The 22,384-nt window shown below is 32.5% G+C and overlaps 1 protein-coding gene across 1 annotated transcript in view; it reads left to right on the top strand.

Moving 5' to 3' along the window:
• The window catches only part of MS3_00005124 (uncharacterized protein), a 114,540-nt gene that overhangs the window by 9,791 nt on the left and 82,365 nt on the right, over positions 1-22,384 (top strand). The window contains exons 5-6 of the mRNA XM_051213157.1: positions 13,575-13,672; positions 16,120-16,240. Of these exons, the coding sequence (XP_051069103.1) occupies positions 13,575-13,672; positions 16,120-16,240 (219 nt within the window). The remainder of the gene's footprint in view (positions 1-13,574; positions 13,673-16,119; positions 16,241-22,384) is intronic.

Raw genomic sequence — 22,384 nt, 5'->3', positions numbered from 1 at the left:
TTTTCCTTTTAAACAAAATCTTTTTGTAATAAAATCTGTTCAAATTTTCATTTACTTATAAACTACTACTTATAAATGGACTATATTCACATGCTTACATATAATTTCTATTTATACGTTTAAAGATGCATATGTAATTCATTGAATTCATTGTATTTAATTACAAAGTTAAAACAAATTTTCGGTTAGAAAGTTGTAACATGTTTGCGAATAAATTACTATCTGTGTAGCTGTCCCATATTTCTGTAATAGTTAAATGGTTGTTAAGATCATCCATGAATGTATATGAAGACTAAATTAAATTAATAATTCATGTATACACTTACATTTTGATCGATTGGTTTTACTAAAACTTATTGAATTGTTTTATTTGGTACCAAGTATGTATGTCCAATTGAAAAAAGTTCAGAATACGTTGAAAATTGATCTAGATGTGATCATATAGAGTAAACTGTATCATCAGTAGATTAGAATACTGTTTTGAAAAAAACACGATATTTAAGGATGAGGTTTAAGTTTGATCATTTCGTAAAAACGTTTTAGTGGACCTTTTTAGTAAATAACAGTAGTCAAAGAATCAAGACGCATTGAACACATGTTCCATTCTAGTTTGGAAATATTTAGTAATGAGACTCTATACACCGACATGGATTCGAACTCTGAATGATTAGCTTACATTGGACCTAAAAGTAAGTTTCCACACTTCATAGTTCTGATAGTTAAAAGAACCATCTTCCAAAACTTTTTGTTTGTTTTATTTATACTATACAACTGAGTTAAGCATACATGCTCATCATATCTTTCTCTCACTGGTAACCCCCAAAATACGGAATTACAAGTCTTAATTACTACTTACTACTGATCGTAACATTTAACAGCATATTTAGGTCACGCAAAATTATTTAAACATATTTTTAAACGAGTACCATTAGTATTACTAAAGTCATAGATCTTGAAAATAAAACACGATTTCTTTAATTTGGTTTCACCATATTGGAGAATATTTGAATAAGGTTGAACTTTCAGAACTACCCTACAGGAGATTATTGTTTTTATTTTTTAAACGATGATTAAACGCTTGAATTGCTGTATATTTATATTTCCTCATTTACAAGCTTTGCTTGACCCATAAACCATTGTTATGTGTCTTATCCGTCCAGATTTATCAATGATTATTTCATTATCTCTTCTTTTTGTACCACCTATCCCTGATTTATGTATTCATTGTAATTTCTTGTGTTCATTCCCAGTCAGGTATTTGAGGTATATTTTTGTATTGTATGAGCTTTGAGTCATGATTGAAAGGGTTGCAATCAAGAATCATTATGCTTGCTATCTTCGTCTTCTGACTGGGAGGGGTTCGTAGGCCAGTAAGCATTGATGTTTTTCCCGTCATTGTTCACTGTCAAAAGATTATTGTTTAGAGAAGGTTTTTTTGCTATTGGAATAACGAGAAGACCAATAGTTCTTCAGACAACGTAGCGGAATAAGTTAATAATTGAATTAGATTGGTAACCCCATCACACGGACCCTAAGACAACTCATGAAATCCTTCCTTTTAGGTGCAAATTAACCTTGTTCTTGGAAGTCTTATTCTCGGTCCATCATACGAAATATGCTGTTAACATTAGTTACAACTAGTAGCATTTTTTACTGATTTTGTAGCACTTATCTCAGTTTACAATTTTACAGGCTATTTTATGGTCGTTAACCGATCACAATTCATTACTACCTAACATATCTAGTATTGTTAACTTTTCGGGTGCATAATATTTCCCTCACAATACAACCGTTGTTGAGAGTATACGGATAATTATGTACCTTTTCATTTAAATAACTTAATTTTGGCTTGCGAAATAGAAACAATTGCGTTTTTCTTAATAGTTCGTTTAGATCTCATACAAAATCATTTGCGTATGTTGAGTTCTTATTTTGCTGTTATAAGTATGAATTTCAATATAGGTTTGTGTATTGTTTTCACCATTGTTTCTAGTCACTTGTATACTAAGATAATAAATAGTCCCATTTTCCTACTTTAAATGTTTGGTAAATTGGATCAAGTCATTGATTGTTTCCGTCAAACTGTCAGCTAGTTTTATGCATGAAAAAATACACTTTTATTATTGCTATAGTCAGATGAGATTCGTAATGGTGGCTTTAAGTAAAGTTATTCACTGGTGTTATGATTTTAACAGATAGAAATGAATAATACTATAACTGACAAAACGATAGCATCAAAATAGAATACCATATTTAGAAGGTAGTGAATCATTGTTGCTTTTAATATGTAACACCATTTTTATTTCCTGTATTGCAATTGGTTATGTTATATTCATATTGTGGACACAAAATTTGCAAGCAGAAGTGGATGGTGACCAGCAATAGAATCCAGAACGCGCGTTTCATCCTATTTGGCACTCGTTATTTTAATGTACCTGAATCCTAGAGCTGATGGTCACTCCATGACTCGAACCCAGTATCATTCGCTTCAAACGCTATCGCGTTATCCACTTAGCTACTGAGTCCAGATAGCCACTGGCTTGTGGAACGGGGTGAAATTTAATTCACTTGTACTAGTTGTTTGAATCTTCCCATTGACGTTTGAAGCGAACGGTACTAGTTTTGAGCCCCGGAGTTAATATAAACTCGGATGCAGATACGTCCACCTGACGAGTGCCTAATAGGATGAAATGTGCGTCCTGGATTCCAGTACTAGCCACCATCGATCTCTGATTATAAGGCTTATGATTTAAAGCAATATCGAGGTAATCCGCACAGGATGCACATATGCCAATAAGAGACTGATCAACTGCAGTCCTAATCATCAATGAGAAGATTCAAACAACCAATACAAATGAAATAAACATTTGTGTTCATATTTCATATTGTACAGCACAGTAAGATAGAAACAGTATTTACTATAACATCATCATAGTTACTCATAGTGTATAAAGTGTCTGAGACTCTGACACCAACATACGTCACAATATTTTGTGAGATGACGGCTTCATAGCCATGCCAGTATTTCAATATAGCCAATTGTGAAGAGACAGTTTCATAGCTTATTATCCATCTAACATCAGATGTTAATTCCTAAAGGATGCTCAGTAAAATCGCTTGTTACAGATAAATTAATGAAATGTTATATCGTAATAACAGCTAACGTCTTTCCAATCTAATTAATTGTATCAACATGATCATGGTATTGAACAATAAGACATCTGAAATAGTGGATTATATTTTGTCCATCAGACAATTTAGGTACCTATGTTATCTGTCCTACTAAGTAATCACTGCTAATTGCATTAGTTAAAAACTTAATGAACGAATGAAAGAATTTTACAAAAAAAATATAACTACTTAAACAGTGAATGACAAATCGATAGTGGCCAGTATCTGTTTCTAACAAGATAGAATTTTATCCATCTATATGATGCAATTAATTCTTATAGTAATCATTTCTTGATGTAAATAGTCATTTTCCAAAAAAATTTCTACTTTACGGTTAAGAAATTTTTATGTTCACAATATCAATCTCTAATTCAAAAGTTGTTTATTCTAAGCCAAGTGAATTAACATGCCTTATTATAGTTCGATATATTTTGAAAATATTCATTATTAACTTATCATTTAAAGTTAATTTTGTTTTATACAATAAATTGTTGGGGACGTTAGATCCTCAGAACTCACTTGGAAAAGAACCGAATTTTGTAATTTATTTAGAAAATTCGAATTTCTTTGTTTTCGCGCCAAAGGCGCTCTTGTCACCTTCATGTCGTATTTCCCACTGGGAAATATCTTGAATGCTATTGATCCGTTATGTCTTTTAGTATGCTATTTGGTAACTCTCCCCAAGGACGGTTTGGAATTGTGTTTGTTGTTATCGCTCGTTTATGGCTGATTTGCAGAATATACTTCCTATTCCAAGCTTGGACTTCTCTCTCTAGTTAGCGGGGCTGGGACGTATCAATAGCTAGCTTACTGGTTTTTGGTCACCGAGTCTTGTTCTCGTTCGCCGATTAAGTGAACTCGTGATAGCTTCAAACCTAGCAAGCCTATCGAATCTCTGAATCCTTGATTCTTCGTTCCGTTCCGAGTAAGACGAATCAGTAGTAGCATTCAAGTTAACGAACATAACATAAATAGTTTGAATTAATTCAATTTATTAAAATAGTTGATATTTACATACACATTAAAATTGTTCTTATTTCATTAATTTAAACAAAATTTAAGAATGAAGAAATAAAGTACGTGCCAATATTAATTTTGAAATCACAAATAACCACTTTAATATACCCAAATTGTTATGTTAAGAAGACTGGATTTTTGTTGTTGTTGTTATTGTTTCTTTGTTTATAATTTTTTAAACGTGATTAAAATTGTAAATTTTGTTTATTTATGTTAGTTGTTTATCTTCATTTAATAACAAATGTATTACGCGGTACAAATTGATTTCTTCAAATTTCAAATAATCTTTCAATGATGTATAAAAAGTGTGTTAGTTGATAGTTGTGGATTGGTGGTTCTGTAAGAAAAGTCTTTGATTTTGAGTTATAAACTGGATTGTTTGAACTTCATCCTATATTATTCAGTCTGAAAAAGTGTATAGTATCACTGAGTCTTAGAGCCAACAAAAACGATGATTTAAAATCTAATACATAAACCTGTAGTTTATTAATGAATTACAAAGACATTATGATTGGTAACAGCTGAAAGATAACGTATGAAATACAGTTTACGTGCTTTTTGTCATATATTAAAATAGCTTGTTTTGAAACTCATGAATACTGATTATGAAACAATAAAGTTTTGGAAAAGATATTTTTCTAATGTTGCATCTCCCAACCTTTTGATTATTCTTATTAAAAATAATACACATTAAATAGCTTATCTTAACCGCTTCCAGTAGTCGAATCTGTTAACGCAATTACATGATAGTAACTATCTCTGGATTTTTAAATTAATGTCCAACTAAGTATATTTGCATGTAAACTGCCTAGCAGCTTATAGGAATTAAATTACCTAGGAAATTTTCTTCTTTGTGGACTCGCATAAGCTACAGAACCACTAAAAGCCGAGAAGTATGGAACAAATATTTCACTGTAGTTTGAGATTATTCAACACTTTATATCCACACAAAATTTAATCTTAAACCTCTAGATGTCAAACTGAACACAGAATGAAAACTTCCAACTTTGGTTAGTTTACAATACAACATGATGTAATCATTAGTGACCAACTATGAATGAATTGTTGTCTGAGTATTTTTTTTAATTTGCTTAGATTGGAAATCTGTAACCTAAAAGTATCTAATATAGCACACTTAAAAAGTGATTAGATTTAGTTTTATCCTCTTAAAAGAATAGGAAATGCTTTAAGTTATTAAACAGTTGCTTCATTTCTTAAAAAAAGCTAATGATTATTTGATGAGAGTGATAACACTTCTAGATCAAAGAGCGTAATAGGTAAAAAAAATAAGGCGAGATCGAAACTGAATAAAGGTGCGATCTGTTTATGAGTGAAAGCACTTAATATATATTTTTTCAGGCGCTTTCTACTTAAAGATGCTTTAAACAGATACGAATGTCTGTCGAACATTGCTGAATTAAGAAGATATCAATACCTATTATGTGCCACAATCTATAACGTTCTCCGTCTCTCAACATGAGTGAGGCAGAAACTTAATGCCAAATAAATTCTATCATGGTCACTTCTTAAATACTGTCTAAATATATATTTATTCTATGTTTATGTAATGTATTCATTATATCAACCGATTTCTTGACATAGGTAAGTTCGCAATAAAATTTAATTAGCCGTCATGGAGTACGATGACTTATTTATAGTCAAATCACTTTGTTTTTCATTTGTAAATTGAATAATACAGCTTAACTAAGATGATTACATCTTATGGTTTAAAACATATACATCTATACATTACTTTGCTATGAAGTCAATTACAAGCTGGTGTGCATTAAGTCGTAAGTTATACGAATTTACACGTGTACACCGTCGATTTAATAGGTACTTTAAATAAAGGGCCTTGACAACACGACTTTATTGATTATTAAACAGTTTTTAGTTATGGTGTTTTAAGATCTTATGTATATGAAACTTGATGAAACTGAGCTTAGAAGACTAGCTGAGATTGATCAATACCATTCTCTTTTATTAATTTGTATTCATTAAAAGTTATTCAAATAATTTCTTAACAACCTATCATTAAAACTGGTTTATCCATGGGTAAACCACTTTAAAAAGAGCAAGAACAAAGATTCTAGCAGAATAGCATGAATTCATTTTATTTCGTAGGTTCTCGTCAGCTGCTTACAACCTGTGATATTTAAAAATCATAATTACATAATGGGTTTAAATTGCTAACTGAATATTGTCAATATATACCTAATGTGAAAGAATATTCTACAACATTAATTGTGACAACAGTTCAAAAGTGGGTTAGAAACAATCGATTACATAATGAATAACATTGAAGGAATGTAGTGAGTAGAGTTCAGTTGAAAGATTATTAATTTGAAAGACGGTTGAAAAAATAAAATAGAGTCAATGATGTAATAAATGCAAAAGAGAAAAAAAAAATAAATAAAATAAAATGAAATTTTATGGTGTATTGAAGGAATATTTGTCACCAGGGCAAGGAAAGATTACCACCGTCTCCTTTTGAATACATAGGTCAGGTTTTTGACGCCTGATGGCAATGGCTTCAGCAAACTTCAGAAGACTGGAGTTTGGCTGCTTACTAATCACCCTAAAGGATTGCAAGGTATCTACCTGATGTCCTGTATCAAGGAGATGTTTGGTGATTGCACTGTTCAGAGTCTTCCTTTCCCTTGTTCTAAGACTTTTTGGAACATGTCACTAGGATGAAGTCAATCCTCGACGACCAACTGAGGTTCAAAGTAGATAAATCCCAGAAAGATTTGACTGATTCAACAGAAAAACGAATCACAGGCATGCTTAGAGAACTCCTAAAAAAGAAAATGATTGATAATTCTACTTACAACGATCTAAAACCACGTGGTTCAAGTCTACCTCATATGTATGGTTTACCAAAAGTTCACAAACATGACATTCCTCTTAGACCTATCCTATCAATGATTAACTCACCATATCATAAAGTCGCACGCTGGTTAGCAGAAAAACTAGAACCTGTTCGTCGTAGATTAGCAACATATACGTTAAGAGATTCATTCCAGTTTGCTGATAGACTAAATCATACGAATGTTAACGACAAGTTCATGGTCTCTTTGGATGTAACATCCTTGTTCACCAATATACCACTCTTTGAAACTATTGATATAATTTGTAAGAATGATGATCTCCTACCTTTACCAGCCCCAGAATTCAAAAAACTACTACTAATATGTACAACGGATGTTCAGTTCCAATTTAACAACACCATATATCGCCAAGTCGATGGCGTAGCAATGGGTAGTCCACTCGGTCCAATTATGGCAGATATTTTTATGGGGTATCTTGAAAACACGATACTTAAACAGGCAATTAATGAAACAACCGAATACTCCAGATATGTGGACGATACATTTATTATCTGTAATAATAAACAACATGCAATCCGCCTGCTCAAACTCTTCAATAACGCTCATACTAACATACATTTTACTATGGAGCACGAACAGAACGACATGTTCCACTTTCTTGATGTTGCCATAAAACGCAGGAGAGACGGGACAGTTCAACGCTCAATTTATAGAAAAAGTAACTGGAATGACCTCTACCTAAATTTCAATAGTTTTTGTCCAATTAGTTACAAGAAGGCGTTGGTTAAAACACTATTTTACAGGGCAGAAAAGATATGTACCACCGACAAACTGGAAGAAGAATTAATGAACGTAGAAAAACGTCTAAAAGAAAACTTTTATCCACAAAAGTTTATTGACAAATATAAAAGGCCCAAAGAAAAGAAGACGGAAATAACTATGGTCAATAAAAAACCAGTATATATAAATCTTAACTTTAAAGGTGATGATGTCGCACAAATTATCAACAAGAGACTGAATACAGCGATAACCAGAACTTATCCGGCTGCTAAACTTTTAATTCTCTATAAAACAACATGTTCAATAACTCAATCAAAGATCGACAAGCAACCCTTTCAGGTTACCGCCAACTGTATTTATAAATTTACGTGTACCTGCCAAAGCAGCTACATCGGCCGAACTGAAAGGAGAGCATATCTTAGATTCTTTGAACATGTTCCAAAAAGTCTTAGAACAAGGGAAAGGAAGACTCTGAACAGTGCAATCACCAAACATCTCCTTGATACAGGACATCAGGTAGATACCTTACAATCCTTTAGGGTGATTAGTAAGCAGCCAAACTCCAGTCTTCTGAAGTTTGCTGAAGCCATTGCCATCAGGCGTCAAAAACCTGACCTATGTATTCAAAAGGAGACGGTGGTAATCTTTCCTTGCCCTGGTGACAAATATTCCTTCAATACACCATAAAATTTCATTTTATTTTATTTATTTTTTTTTCTCTTTTGCATTTATTACATCATCGACTCTATTTTATTTTTTCAACCGTCTTTCAAATTAATAATCTTTCAACTGAACTCTACTCACTACATTCCTTCAATGTTATTCATTATGTAATCGATTGTTTCTAACCCACTTTTGAACTGTTGTCACAATTAATGTTGTAGAATATTCTTTCACATTAGGTATATATTGACAATATTCAGTTAGCAATTTAAACCCATTATGTAATTATGATTTTTAAATATCACAGGTTGTAAGCAGCTGACGAGAACCTACGAAATAAAATGAATTCATGCTATTCTGCTAGAATCTTTGTTCTTGCTCTTTTCAAAATGATAAAGGGAACTATGTGTATGAAATTTCTCAATAAACCACTTTATTTGGTAATGTTCCAGATAAAACAAAGATATGAAATATGGGAGCGTTTGTTTACTTAAGCACTGAGACAATTGTATAAATTGTATTGTCTCACTCATTTGATAAACCGAAATACAAGTAATTTCAAACCGTTTTTGTTAAACTAAATACACACTAGTGACTAGCTTCAGGATGTATTTCCTGGAATCATATTGGGTAAGTCGTGACCAATAGAATTCTATCAGTATCAGATGTGAGACAGATATGCAGACAATGGATGGCGGGTTTCTCAAGTTAGCTGATTGGTTGGTTACAAATAGACGTTGACATCTTTAGGTACTGGCTCAGTGGTCTCTAGGTTAAGCGTTCGCACGAGAGACCATAGGCTCCGGGTTCGTTTCTTGCATTCAGAGTCATGGATGTGCACTCCTGAGAAATCTTATACTAGGACGAAACGGCTGTTCAGTGCGTCCAGGTTCTCAATGATAGTCTAGCTAAGATCAGTCTGTGACATCAACTGTGTAAATCATGATCCTCAAAAAGGGAATTTTCCTGTTGAAAGATAATCTGATCCACTTCAAAAAGAACACAAATGACAATTAACTACTGTCAAATTACTTTAAACTAAAGTGTAAAATCTTCCAAATATGGTTGGCTTAATAACTATTATTGAAATCATGAAGCGATTGATGTTAGACCACCATTGAAAACCTGGAAGCACTGGACAGCCGTTTCGTTCTATTGTGGGACTCCTCAGCAGTACGCATCCACGAGAAGCCGTGACCAGTGGAGCTAATCTGTGCCGGGTAGAAACAGGTGTCTACCTCAGTACAATGAGAGATGGTCGTGGATTGGTTAAGGTTAGACATTAACACCATTGGATGCCGACTCAGTGGTCCAATAGGTTAAGTGTTCGCGCGCGAGACTGAGGGATCTGGGTTCGAATCCCGCGAGCGGGATCGTGGTCGGCACTGCTGAGGAGTCCCACAATGGGACGAAATGGCCGCCCAGTGCTTCCAGGTTTTCAATGGTGGTCTAACATCAATCGGTTCATGATCTCAATCAAAAACTTAACAATATCCACAACCCTTAAACTGTTAATAATTATTAATTTGTAAACAGATTTATTTGTCGCTTTAGTGAGACAAATATATTTTATTCATTTCATTTTTCTTTTACAAAGAATCGATTAAACCCAATATCGGTGGTTTTTTTTCAACCTTTTTTTCTTATGTTATGCCATAATGTAAGCTTAACGAAACATCGTGATTCACATTTATACATTATCCATTTGTGTATGATATACATGTAATCATCATACGCTAATTGTATTTTAAACAGCATGAGATTGAATAACCAGAAATTTTATTACTTTCACACCAATACTTACTAAAAATAATTGTTGAATTGTGTCGATTTCCATTCATGTTATCATTGTGTACGCGGTTTTTAATTTATTTTTACTAATAACGATTGGCGTAGTAGTGTGCATCATAATGATAACTGTGAATTTGAAATAATATAACGAAGTAGAACTAATCTCAGTAAGTCTAGGCCTTCAACAAGACAATCAAGAACTCGAATTCGGTGTACACAGTATTATTATTGTATTGTATCATTATGATAGGTTTAAACACAACATAAAATATTTAACTGTACAGTAAGTGTATCGGTTAATCACCACAATAACAATATATTCATTTAAATTGTTCTACTTGATTACTATATAAGTGAAGGGTTATTTTTTCATCACAAATAAAAAACCCGGGAATCCCTCTTGATTCGATACAAAATCGAAGTGTGGTGACTCACTTTCAACTAGTCACATCACTCTCACTTCAGCTTATGAATCTTGTCAACATTCGATTTCGGTCCTCTGTGTCACTAATAATCCTCTAGTTAGGTTTCTAACTAGAGATTGTACTAAACAGTATACATATCTACACACCTGTATTCACAATACCGGTCATAGCGGCAAGCAAATCTATCTCTCATATACACACTCCAATTTAAACATTTTTAATAAGTTCGTTCAATAAAAATGCGGTGGAATTTCATATTTAATTTCTGTCTTATTGTACTTCACTCAGTTTAAAATATAAAGCTTATGAATATATTGGTGTAGTTGGACCTGTGAATTACTGAAATATAATAATAATTATATTATTATCACTATTATTATAGTTATTATTTTAACAGTGATACAAAGAGGGATCACAATAAATATGCGTTTATTAAGTAGTTATCAATTAATTTATGTGTGGTACGAGATGCCACTCGGGTGCTCAAACTGAGACAGATGATTTTCTTAAAAAACTACTTTCCAAACCTTTGCCTATGAGATCGAATCCACTAGGCAGGGGAGCGACGTTCGAAGATACGATCCAGTGGTAGTCAAAGACCAAGAACAAGTTCATACGCCATTTGTTCCTTCAGAATCCTGGAGTCCATGTTCACCATTGATTTGGAATCAGAGTTTTCCAACTTCCATAGACGGATCCTCCGTACCCTCCGACCTGCCATAGGTACTGGACATTCGCTTCTTGTCCTTTAAATTTTGTAAGCTACACCCCTGTCTTGAGAAGGAAGTATTAATTAAAATAAAGTGATTTCGATGGAAAATCCAAAAACCAACTACCATTAAAAATCAGGAATGATGGAAGAAATATTCCTTCATTTCAAGATTACATCATCATTATTTTGCATAAAAACTATTTATTACTTACTTACTTACGCCTGTTACTCCTCGTGAAGGAGCATAGGCCGCTCACCAGCATTCTCCATCCAACCCTGTCCTGGGCAATCCCTTCTAGCTCCGTCCAGTTGTAATTTATCGTTTTCATATCTGCTTCTGTTCTTTGGCCTTCCTCTTTTTCGCTTCCCTTCAGGATTCCAAGTTAGGGCTTGCCTCGTGATGCAGTTTGACGATTTGCGCAATGTATGTCCTATCCATTTCCATCGTCTTTTCTTAATTTCTTCTTCAGCTGGAAGTTGGTTTGTTCTCTCCCACAGAAGGCTATTGCTGATGGTATCCGGCCAATGGATGTTGAGTATCTTGCGTAGACAGCTATTTATAAATACTTGTACATTCTTGATGGTGGTTGTTGTAGTTCTCCAAGTTTCAGCTCCGTACTATAGAACTAACTGTGTTGACGTTCGTATTGAAGATTCTCACTTTGATATTGGTTGAAAGTTGTTTTGAGTTCCATATGTTCTTCAATTGTAGGAATGCGACCCTTGCTTTGCCAATCCTCGCCTTTACGTCTGCATCTAAACCTCCTTGTTCATCGATGATGCTTCCTAGGTATGTGAAGGACTCTACATCTTCCAGAGTCTCGCCATCAAGAGTGATCGGATTGCTGTTCTCCGCTTTGGATTTGAGGACCTTAGTTTTCCCTTTGTGTATGCTGAGACCTACTGATGCAGAGACTGCTGCTACACTGACTGTCTTCATCTGCATCTGTTCGTGTGTACGTGATAGGAGAGCTAGGTCATCTGCGAAGTCCGAATCGTCTAATTGATTCTGAGCTGTCCATTGTATTCCGTGTTTTCCTTCAGATGTCGAGGTCTTCATAATCCAGTCGACCACCAGAAGAAGGAGGAAGGGAGAGAGTAAACAGCCTTGTCTGACTCCGGTCCTTACTTGGAATGCATCTGTCAGCTGTTCTCCATGCACTACTTTGCACTTTAGTCCGTCGTATGAGTTCCGGATAATATTGACAATCTTCTCAGGAACTCCGTAGTGTCGAAGAAGTTTCCATAATGTCCTCCTATCTACACTGTCGAATGCCTTTTCATAATCAATGAAGTTGATTATTTATAATAACCATGAAATCGATGAAACCGAAGAGTTTATAATGCTTTTCAGTTTCCTATCCGAAATTTATGCATGAAGTCATCTACGCAAGATAATTTCTGATAAGTCAACTAAATAGAATAAGACTAGTCAATGTGACAATAGAAATCTTGTGCATATTCCGTGAGCTAATCATCAGTCATATAATGTTTAAGCAATGTAACGTACGGTATTTCCGAGTCATTCGAAGATAGCCTTTATAAATTGATATGGGTTAGAAATTTTCAGAAAATCAAAATCGAAATCCGTCAACTTCAATTTAGTGAATACTATTCTGTTTTCAGTAGTATATTAAATGATATTAGTTTTGCAAAAAATAACTAATTTTAAACAAATCATATATACTGAATCGGAAATTTAGTAAATCTTCACTATTTGATTCATAATTGTGCAGTTAGATGTAAATAAAAATAATCCTTTTTGTTAAAATATAATTATCATAGTATGAAAGCACTTTTATATACGATAAAAATGTAGAATGACTCTCTCATTGCCAGAGTTGCGTCTAGTGTATGGACATATTTGTACTTATTTTATCGTTGCTAGACTTACATTTAATCAGGTCGCATAGATGTTTCTGGAAAATGTGTTTGTGTATTTGAGAGTTGGTGAAGGATTAAAATCGACAGATCACTAAAAAAGTTCCCACCTTACGACCGTAAAAGGAATCAACATCATTATCTTGAGGCATCTTAGCCAACACAATAAATAAATCTAAGTCACAGAGCCGAAATCTAATGAGTCGTAGTTTCTTCTGTCTTGTCAATCATATATAGTTTGATTTAATTCCATAAAATGCTCGCATGTATTAATTATTGTTTCTTTTCCCGTTTACCTTTCAGATATCAGTTCTTCTTACAAATACGTAAAGATATTTTAGATGGCCGTCTTCCTGTTCCCAAATCAATCGCCACTCAGCTAGCTGGGTTAGCCTTGCAATGTAAGTAATTTTTAAATTTATTACTGATTTCATCACAGATACATTTAACAGCGAGATACGTCTTGTTTTATATATTGTGAGAATAGTTGATGAAAGATATTTGTATCTATGCTATCATATTCACAGCGCTCATCCACTTACACTCACATAAATATACAGCTGATGATTTTCTATCCTTTGGCGGTTTAATGGTTGAACATTAATTGTTAAAGATATATTTAGTCAAGTCATTTATATTGATATGAGTTTCAATGTCAGGATCCAGGAAGTGTATCATCACAAAACAAGCTATAATTGATCAAAACTAATACATTATAACTAACCACTTCACGTTCACCTGTTTCCTCATAACAAATGCATGTGTCTTTATTGTTATTCAGTGACACAATGCTTTTTTTCTTTTGGTAAAACCTCATATTCATATTTTTACTGAACTGTTTGTACGTGATTTTAATACAGAGTGGATAATCAATGAGAGGTAGTGTTTTGTTGAATATTTTCACTGTATTTAACTTCTTCTTACGTTTACAAAGGAAAATTTTCCATTGTCAAAAGAAAATGACTTTTACTTTGAAGTGCTTTTCGTAAAAGTTCGAAGATAATTCTTTTTCGATAAATTAATATTTTGTTTAGAAAAACTAATCACAATCTAATGCCATTGAATATTCGTTTTGATCTATCTCAAGGCTCTTCTCAACGGTTCTCATTTCCAATCTTTTTTTAGAATTGTTTTTATGGTATATTTTTATGTGTAGTTCATTCCAAGTTATTTAAAAACAATTCTATATATTCAAAACAAAACTGTTTTAATCGACAAATTCACTTAGAGCTTACTCTAAATTGTTTTAATTAAAGTGTAATATTGGTAAGTGAATTCAATGGAGATTTTTGAATGAGTTTGAATGTTTTTTCAAACAGATTCAAAGTAGTGGATAAGCTGGTTTGTAATTAAGTTAACATGAAGACAGAGAACACAGAATTCATATTGTCGTCAGAATCGAGCGCTTTGATTTTTATTTGATTGTGATGTAATTTGATGATTCTAATTAAAATCTTGTGCAAGTGATTTCGTTTTTGACTTGAGTAAGTTGACTACACTTATTTTGGAAGCCTTATCAATCATAGTGGTTGATATCTCATTAAATTTCAGCACGTCACTTGTGGTGTGGGTAAGATATCCATCTTCCAACCAAAGGGCATGTTTACTCCACAGAATTCCTTTTGATACTACTTTATGTCTGTGAAACATGGGCTTTTAAAACAGATAACTTGATTAGGCTGCAGGTGTTTGATAATTAGTGTCTTCGAAGCATTTCTCGCGTCTTGTGGATCGATCGAGTGATAAATGTTCAGGCTGGGCATAGAATGATTGATGAAAATGGCAAATCTGTTAGAGAAGTAGTGAATATTCATCGACTGAGGTGGTTAGGACATGTTTTATGTACGTTTGATGAATACCTACCAGGTTGGGTGATGTTTACCGATATAGGAGTAGGTTCGAAGAAAGGTGGGATTGGCCAAATCAATCCGTGACATTAGTCAATGAAGTTTATAACTGTTGGTTCGTGCCATGTTGATAAATGCCACTACCTGGTTAGGAAATACTCGATAATCCTGATCAGTTGCTGGAGACTTTAAGGGATATGACCCAGCCATCGGACACTTGTAAAAATGCAGTCATTCTTTATCTTCCTCTCGATTTCTAATTCCAGTATTCCTTGATGCACAATTTTCCACTGTCTTTTCCCATACTCTCAATTTTCAGTTTTTCTCAATATCTTTCCTGCTCTATCATACTGATTACTTAATTATTAGCTTTTTTGAGTTCGTTTCGTTGTGTAAATTTGATATGAAAACTTGGGATAACATCTATGTACGAGGTTCTAAGCTGATTATTAATGGGTGAATACAAACATTTGGCAATCCTTTAAATAAACGAAAATATATGAGTGGTAACTGAGTCAATATTTCATTTCATTTGATAAGATCAACAAAATTTGATTGCTAATGAGGATTAGACAGCATGACACTGACTATTACTAAGCGATCATTTAGTGCGGATGGAAATTAGTATCCCTCTGAATAGCCAATGGTAATGTCTCTGAATATAACATTAGATGACTTGAATCTATACCAAACAAAGAACACCAGTTCTCTAAAGACTAAATATGTTCACTACTAACGAATTACAACTGACAGTTGCTTTAGTTCCAGAGCTTCATACTCGTTATTAAAAAATGTCAAGATATTGGTTCACTAGAAGTTGTCTTTGTATTACTGGCTTAAACCAAAGTTATCGTACGTACAACATTCTATATACTACACAATTGATGAATCGGGACTTCTGTAGATATACTGATAGTAGGATATTAAATTTTGCATTGGTCTTGTTGCCAAAACTATTTCTCATTTTTAACAACATCTTTTTTTAATCTCACTGCCTACAGCTGAATTAGGTGACTACACTGCTGAAGAATGTCGACCGGGTTATGTGAACCAATTCCGTTTTGTACAAAACCAAAATGCCGACTTTGAAGCACAAGCATCTGAATGGCATCGTAAATCGAGGTAAAACAGTTAGAGGTTACATATATATATATATATATATATATATATATATATATATATATAAAGTTCCCATAATTTGGGCGTTGGTTCCATTTTAAGTATAGTAAAAAGATCAATAATACTTTAAAAACTGAATACACCCATTAAGGAAACCAAATAATATTTAACCTGATAATACTCTTTTTTCGGTTAAGATATTACGTCCCCTTTGATATAGTTTTGATTGGTTTCCTCGTTTTTCATCCGCATGTGAAGTTTGCCTTCGGTCTACAAGACCTCTGTAAATTAATTTTTCATGTTTACTCCAATTAAAGGTAACAATTTGAAAGAATTTTCGCTAGTGATTGATAATAGTCAAGCAGCTATTGAAAATCTTATCTTTGAGAACAACGTTGATCCCACTTCCTTGAAATTTTCGAAAATAAACCATTTTAAAATTATCGAAAACTTTGAATTAATTTGTTTAAATAGCTTGATTTATACATCACTATATTTAATTCATTTCAAATTCCGGTTGACTATTATTGTGATGAGATTTAACTGTTTATGTCGTATTTACTGTTACTATAACCGAACGTTTATGTTTCACCCTAGTAGTTTGTATTGACTATAATGATTATGAGTAAATCATTATACTCTAGGAAACACTATCAGAATAGTAATTCCATGTTCTTTAAAGTTGAATTGCTAACGATTCAAGATCCCATTAGAACAAGCAACTTTAGTTAAGTACTTCAAACCTACCGGGTATTTTCAGTGTTCACTTTTACTTACTTACTTACTTACTCCTTACACCCCATGTGGAGGAGCATAGACCGCCTACCGAGGCTCCTCATCGAACTCTGTCATGGGCAATCCTTTTTAGTTGTTTCCAAATATTGTTCATTCCTTTAATGTTTGCTTCCAATTCTCGACGAAATTGTTCCTTGGCTTCCTCCTTTCCTTTTCTCTTTAGGATTACAATTGAGGGATTACCTCGGGATGCGTTCTGATGATTTCCTCAATGTATGTCTTATTCACCTCCAGAGTAATTTCCTAATTTCTTCTTCAGCTAAACGTTGGTTTGTTCTTTCCCATAGTAGGCTGTTTCTGATGGTATCCGGTCAACGGACATTGAGTATCTTGCATAGACAGTTGTTTATAAATACTTGTAATCTTTTGATGATGGTTATAGTAGTTCTCCAAGTCTCAGCTCCGTACATCCACTTTTAAATTGTTCTAAATATTAACAAGATTCGTCAGTGATTTTCAGCTGTTATTTACTCAAATTGGAACCTTTGTTCATTGCTTAGATTTGTCGGATTCAAAACCCAGTTATTTTACAAAATACTAAATGACGGTTAAAATTATTAATTAGAAAGTTTGTTTTATGGTAATATTTACTAAAGGTCAATAAGAAATTCCGGTTAGATATAGACTAGTATTTTCTGAAACGAAGTAAATAACCATAACAACTCATAATTGATTTTTTTCTTAAATGAAGTGTAGTAATTCGAATCGCATACTGAATCCTTCATTGTCCCGTTGATTCATTTTAACTACATCACCATAAAACAATAAAGAGCTGTTTAATTAATTATCAGTGGTTTCTTAACACCCTTTCGAGAATTTTTTTAATGTTTATATTAAGGCCAAATAGGTAGTTATTTCAATTATTAATTCGTAAGATGAGATATCATCTTAGCATTTTCGTTCCTTGTTGTTTCTATTTAAATAAATGTGAATTTTACTGATGATACTGTGATGGCTAAATACTTTCAATGATTACTGTAAGGATCGTTCAGGTATTTATTGTCTATCCTACTTTAGTTCCATAATTTTTTTGTATAGATAAAATATAAATGAGCTAATGAAGTCAGGGTTTTATCTCTATGGGAAACTCATCAAGCCCATAGTTTAATAACTTGGGATGTCTTACTAATTGGATATCGTAAATTCACATCAGCTGAATAAACATCGACAATCAAGGGGCTTTGATATAGCTATTTTGTTCTACTTTTGGAACCCTCAACATTAGACAAACGTTGCCCCCCCCCTTCACAAAAGATGAAACCCATGTCCTCTATGTTTTGCTAGGAGTATGAACGCTTTTGATTTACCAACGGCGTGTCTTGATCTGCTCCTTAATCTGTTCTTTTCAATTACTACCACAGTTGGTAAATATATGGTTTGTGAACTGCAGGCATGTATTCTTAAAACCCACCTAAGCTATTGAAGTTTGTGTTTATTGAAAACAACACAGGCTTATTACCTTTACTTTGCTACGAAGTACAATTTTGAACCTGCACATTACTTACATAGTGTAACCATTGGATATGAACACACCTATGGGAATAACGGTAATCGAATATAGCGAATTATTGAACATTTCTCAGTCTAAAAGGCTAAATTTTTCAAACATATGGTAAAGCTGTTCACATCGAAGCTAAGTACAGTCAATGCTTTAAAGCCGAATAAATTTGCGCACGATATCAAAGATAATCCACATTAGTGTAACTCACTTAAGCTTCTACTAAACATAGATTGATTTCATCTGTCTTACTCTCAACTTCAGTGTTTCATATTAACCGTAACCAAGTTATCGAAGTTCCCCCTTTAGTTAAACAGTAAAATCTACATTATTATAACCAAGTCTTTCCATTAACTTTCTTAGTAATAAAAATCCTTTATAAAACATATCAAATCACATGAACTACATTATGATCACTAGAAGATGTATTAGTAGTAGAATAATAAACTACTTAACTTTTTTTCTTTGAATTTTTCTGAAGATTATGGTAAATTTTCACTAAATTTTGAAAACGATTCTGTATATTTTACTTAGAACAATTCATATAATTGATTTATTCTCTCAGAACACTACATTCAAAATAAAGTGTGATCATGAGATCATCTGAGATTGTTGTTGTATGTATATGTATTGATGAAACCCCTGAAACATAAATACCTATACATCACACATCATAGATACAATTGTACATATGACCATTTTAATTGAATTAGTTTCGTAATAATTCTACTCTAAACTCATATATCTATATATTTATACATATGCTGCGTTATAATGGTGAATTTGTCTACAATACAAAATCTTTCTTGTTTGTTATCATCAACGTAATAGTGGTTTTGTTATGGATTAACATCATCTGTAGAATCATGAAAACTAGAGTCGATTGGATACTTGTTTCGTTTTAATACGGTACCTAGTTGTCCAATGTTACCTGGTTTCGCTGATACCACTTGTAAGATTAACCTTTGACATAAACTACTTCCAATTAAAACTATGTATTTGTATTAGTTTATTTTGATATCACCCTTATGAATAGTATATTATGTTACTTTTTTTTTAACTTGTAAGCATATGTTTATTTTTAAGTAAATTCAATTAACATTAGCAACAATAAAACAAATGATAATAGTAAACATTTTGCATACCCATAGATAAAATGTTTACTTCCAACAACATGAACCAGATAGATATTTTTGGGCGTCTTCCTTAATATATATATATATATATATATATATATCTGATGTCTGTTCACCATATGAACCATAGTAAATATGTATTATTTACTCAACATTTTGAAAGTTATTTTGCTTTCATAGTTAACAATGATGCTATGAGTAGTATTATTAGTAGTATGAGTGAAAATAACCGATAACCTGATATATTTCTACTCAATTTTTTTCGAGGATTTCTTCTTCTTTTTCATTGTATATTCATTGTATGTTTATATTTTGTTTTTGTGAGGTGAATTAATTTTATTGTTGTTTAATTTGTTTTCATATAGAATGATTTCAAAATTACTGAATTTAGTTTTCTAAGGTCAACTAATATCATAAAATTGATATCATACATACTATATTGATTGATTGGATAAATAGAGGTGAAATTTGGATACAAAGAAATGTGTTACATAAGTATTCTAATATACTGTGAATTATTGAGGTTCAAATTAATGTCATATAAATTAATGCAAAATTCTATAACCAACATTTCAATGCAAAAAATAAAACGATTCAGCAGATTTTGTAATTTGCAAATGAAAAGAGGTTTATCATGCTTCCAAAATGATGAATTAACTAATAATGTTAAACATAATCATTATTATCCTTTAACCACTGATTCCACTGATTTCAACTATAACTCTAGAAAAATCGATTGGAGATGATAAAGTTAATTAATAAAAGGCAAAACGGTTCTCATGTTAAAATAGTATAAATATCGAAATGTATTATCTATAACGAATAGTAGTCATATATTTACCTCATGTTATATACAACAAAACTTCACTAGTTACGGCTTCTCACCAGAACTGTTTACTAAAATACTATGACTTTTGTTCTCATAATTATGAGAAGGAATACCATTAAATGTGAACACTGATATGTTACAGATGAAACTCAGTAAATACTTTAAGAGACTCGTCTTGTCCCTTAAACAGTACATTGTATGTAAGACATATCGTTGTTTGTAGAGAAAATTTATTGGTTGTAGACTAGACTCCTAGGTTTGTAACACCAAATAGTTTTACATTCCTTTCTATATTTGATTAATAAACAAACTAATTATCAGACATGTATAAATTAAATAGAATTTAACAGTAGATACTTAACTAAGAAAAAATCAGATTTTGTCTCCGTTTATTTTTTTCCAGTTGCCAGATGTTAGATGATTCTTTCGTGAAGAGCGTGTGTTGTCTTCCAACTAATTATATCCATTTTTTACGAAACAAATAACTAAATTATCATGTTGAAGCATTGTTAATTTCTCTCTCGCAGTTATATAATTTGTTGATATAATCTATTCTTATATATCAAAGTAATATGTTTATATAAGTGTCGAGTAGTAAAGCTGAAGTATACTGCCAGATCAACTAAGAAAGAAGAACCGACTTCAAGATCACGGGGCACATATAACCTAAAATGGCGTTTATTGTACCATATCAAACCAAGATGTTGATTATTATGCTTAAATTCAAGTGCTTACAAGAATAACAATGACTTGTGAATAATAGAATGAATTGATTATGAATGAGTTTAGAGGAATATAAGTTATCTCGTTTAAAATTATATTTCGTTGAAATTTCAAATGATGTAAAGACAATATATTGTTTGTTAATACTTTGACCTTTCACTATAGTCCATACACTCATATTTTCTACTTTCCAACTAACTGAAATGGGTCAAAATCTTAAGATCGTTCAACAGTAGACTTAAATCTCTATCGTCGTGTGTTCGATTTTGTTTTCTATGGAATATTTCATTAGTCAACCAATTTATAACTGTACATGATATTTATCTTAAGCATTCATTGGCGTTTTACATTTGTAAACTTTTGAGAGAATGAACAATATCGCTTTTTTCATTAGCTAATTTTAATTAGAGTTAATTAGATTGATACTAAGTTAGCTACTCAATTTAAACTCTGTTTATTTTCTAGTTAAACATTAACCATCATATAAATGAAATGTAATCACTGTTTAAGTAGTCTATTCATGAATTGAAAAATGCATTCTTCTTTTATTCATTTACTGAATCAAGCTAATGGTTAAAAATAATTTATGTATTTTAAATGAATAAGATATTAGCATAAAGCATAAATGAAAACTTGACATCTGTCTTCTCTTTAATTCAACTAGTTTGGTGTTTTAAGAAATATAGCTTAGTATAAGCAGTACTGAGTGGTGGTTAGCAGTGGAATACAGGAAACACGCATCATCCTTTTTTGTACTCGTCAGCTGGATATGCCCACACCCGAAATTTCAAGTACTCTATGGGACTCAATTCTAGTACGGTTTGCTTCAGACCTCAGTCTGTTGTCTACTTAGTTGCCGGGTCCAAATAACCACGGGCTTGTGTAATGGGGTGAATTTCAATTCATTTGTATTGGTTGTTTGAATCATTCCACCAATCTTTAAGACTGAAGTTGATCAGTCTATTTTAACATATAGGCATCTTATGTGGATTGCATTTTTATTGGCAGTAAGTCACAAGCATCCCAGCCATCATTCAACTTTGCTTATAATGCTTGTGACCTAATGATAATGTTGAGGCAATTCGTACTGGAAGCAGATATGCTAAAAGGAGACATAAATCGCAGTCCTAAACATCAGTGAGGAGATCCCAACAATTCACATAAAT

The sequence above is a fragment of the Schistosoma haematobium genome, chromosome 3 (assembly GCF_000699445.3).
Source record: "Schistosoma haematobium chromosome 3, whole genome shotgun sequence".
In the NCBI taxonomy this organism is placed as follows: domain Eukaryota; kingdom Metazoa; phylum Platyhelminthes; class Trematoda; order Strigeidida; family Schistosomatidae; genus Schistosoma; species Schistosoma haematobium.
Note: the sequence above shows the minus strand (reverse complement) of the source record. Positions and strands in the feature narration are given on the sequence as shown.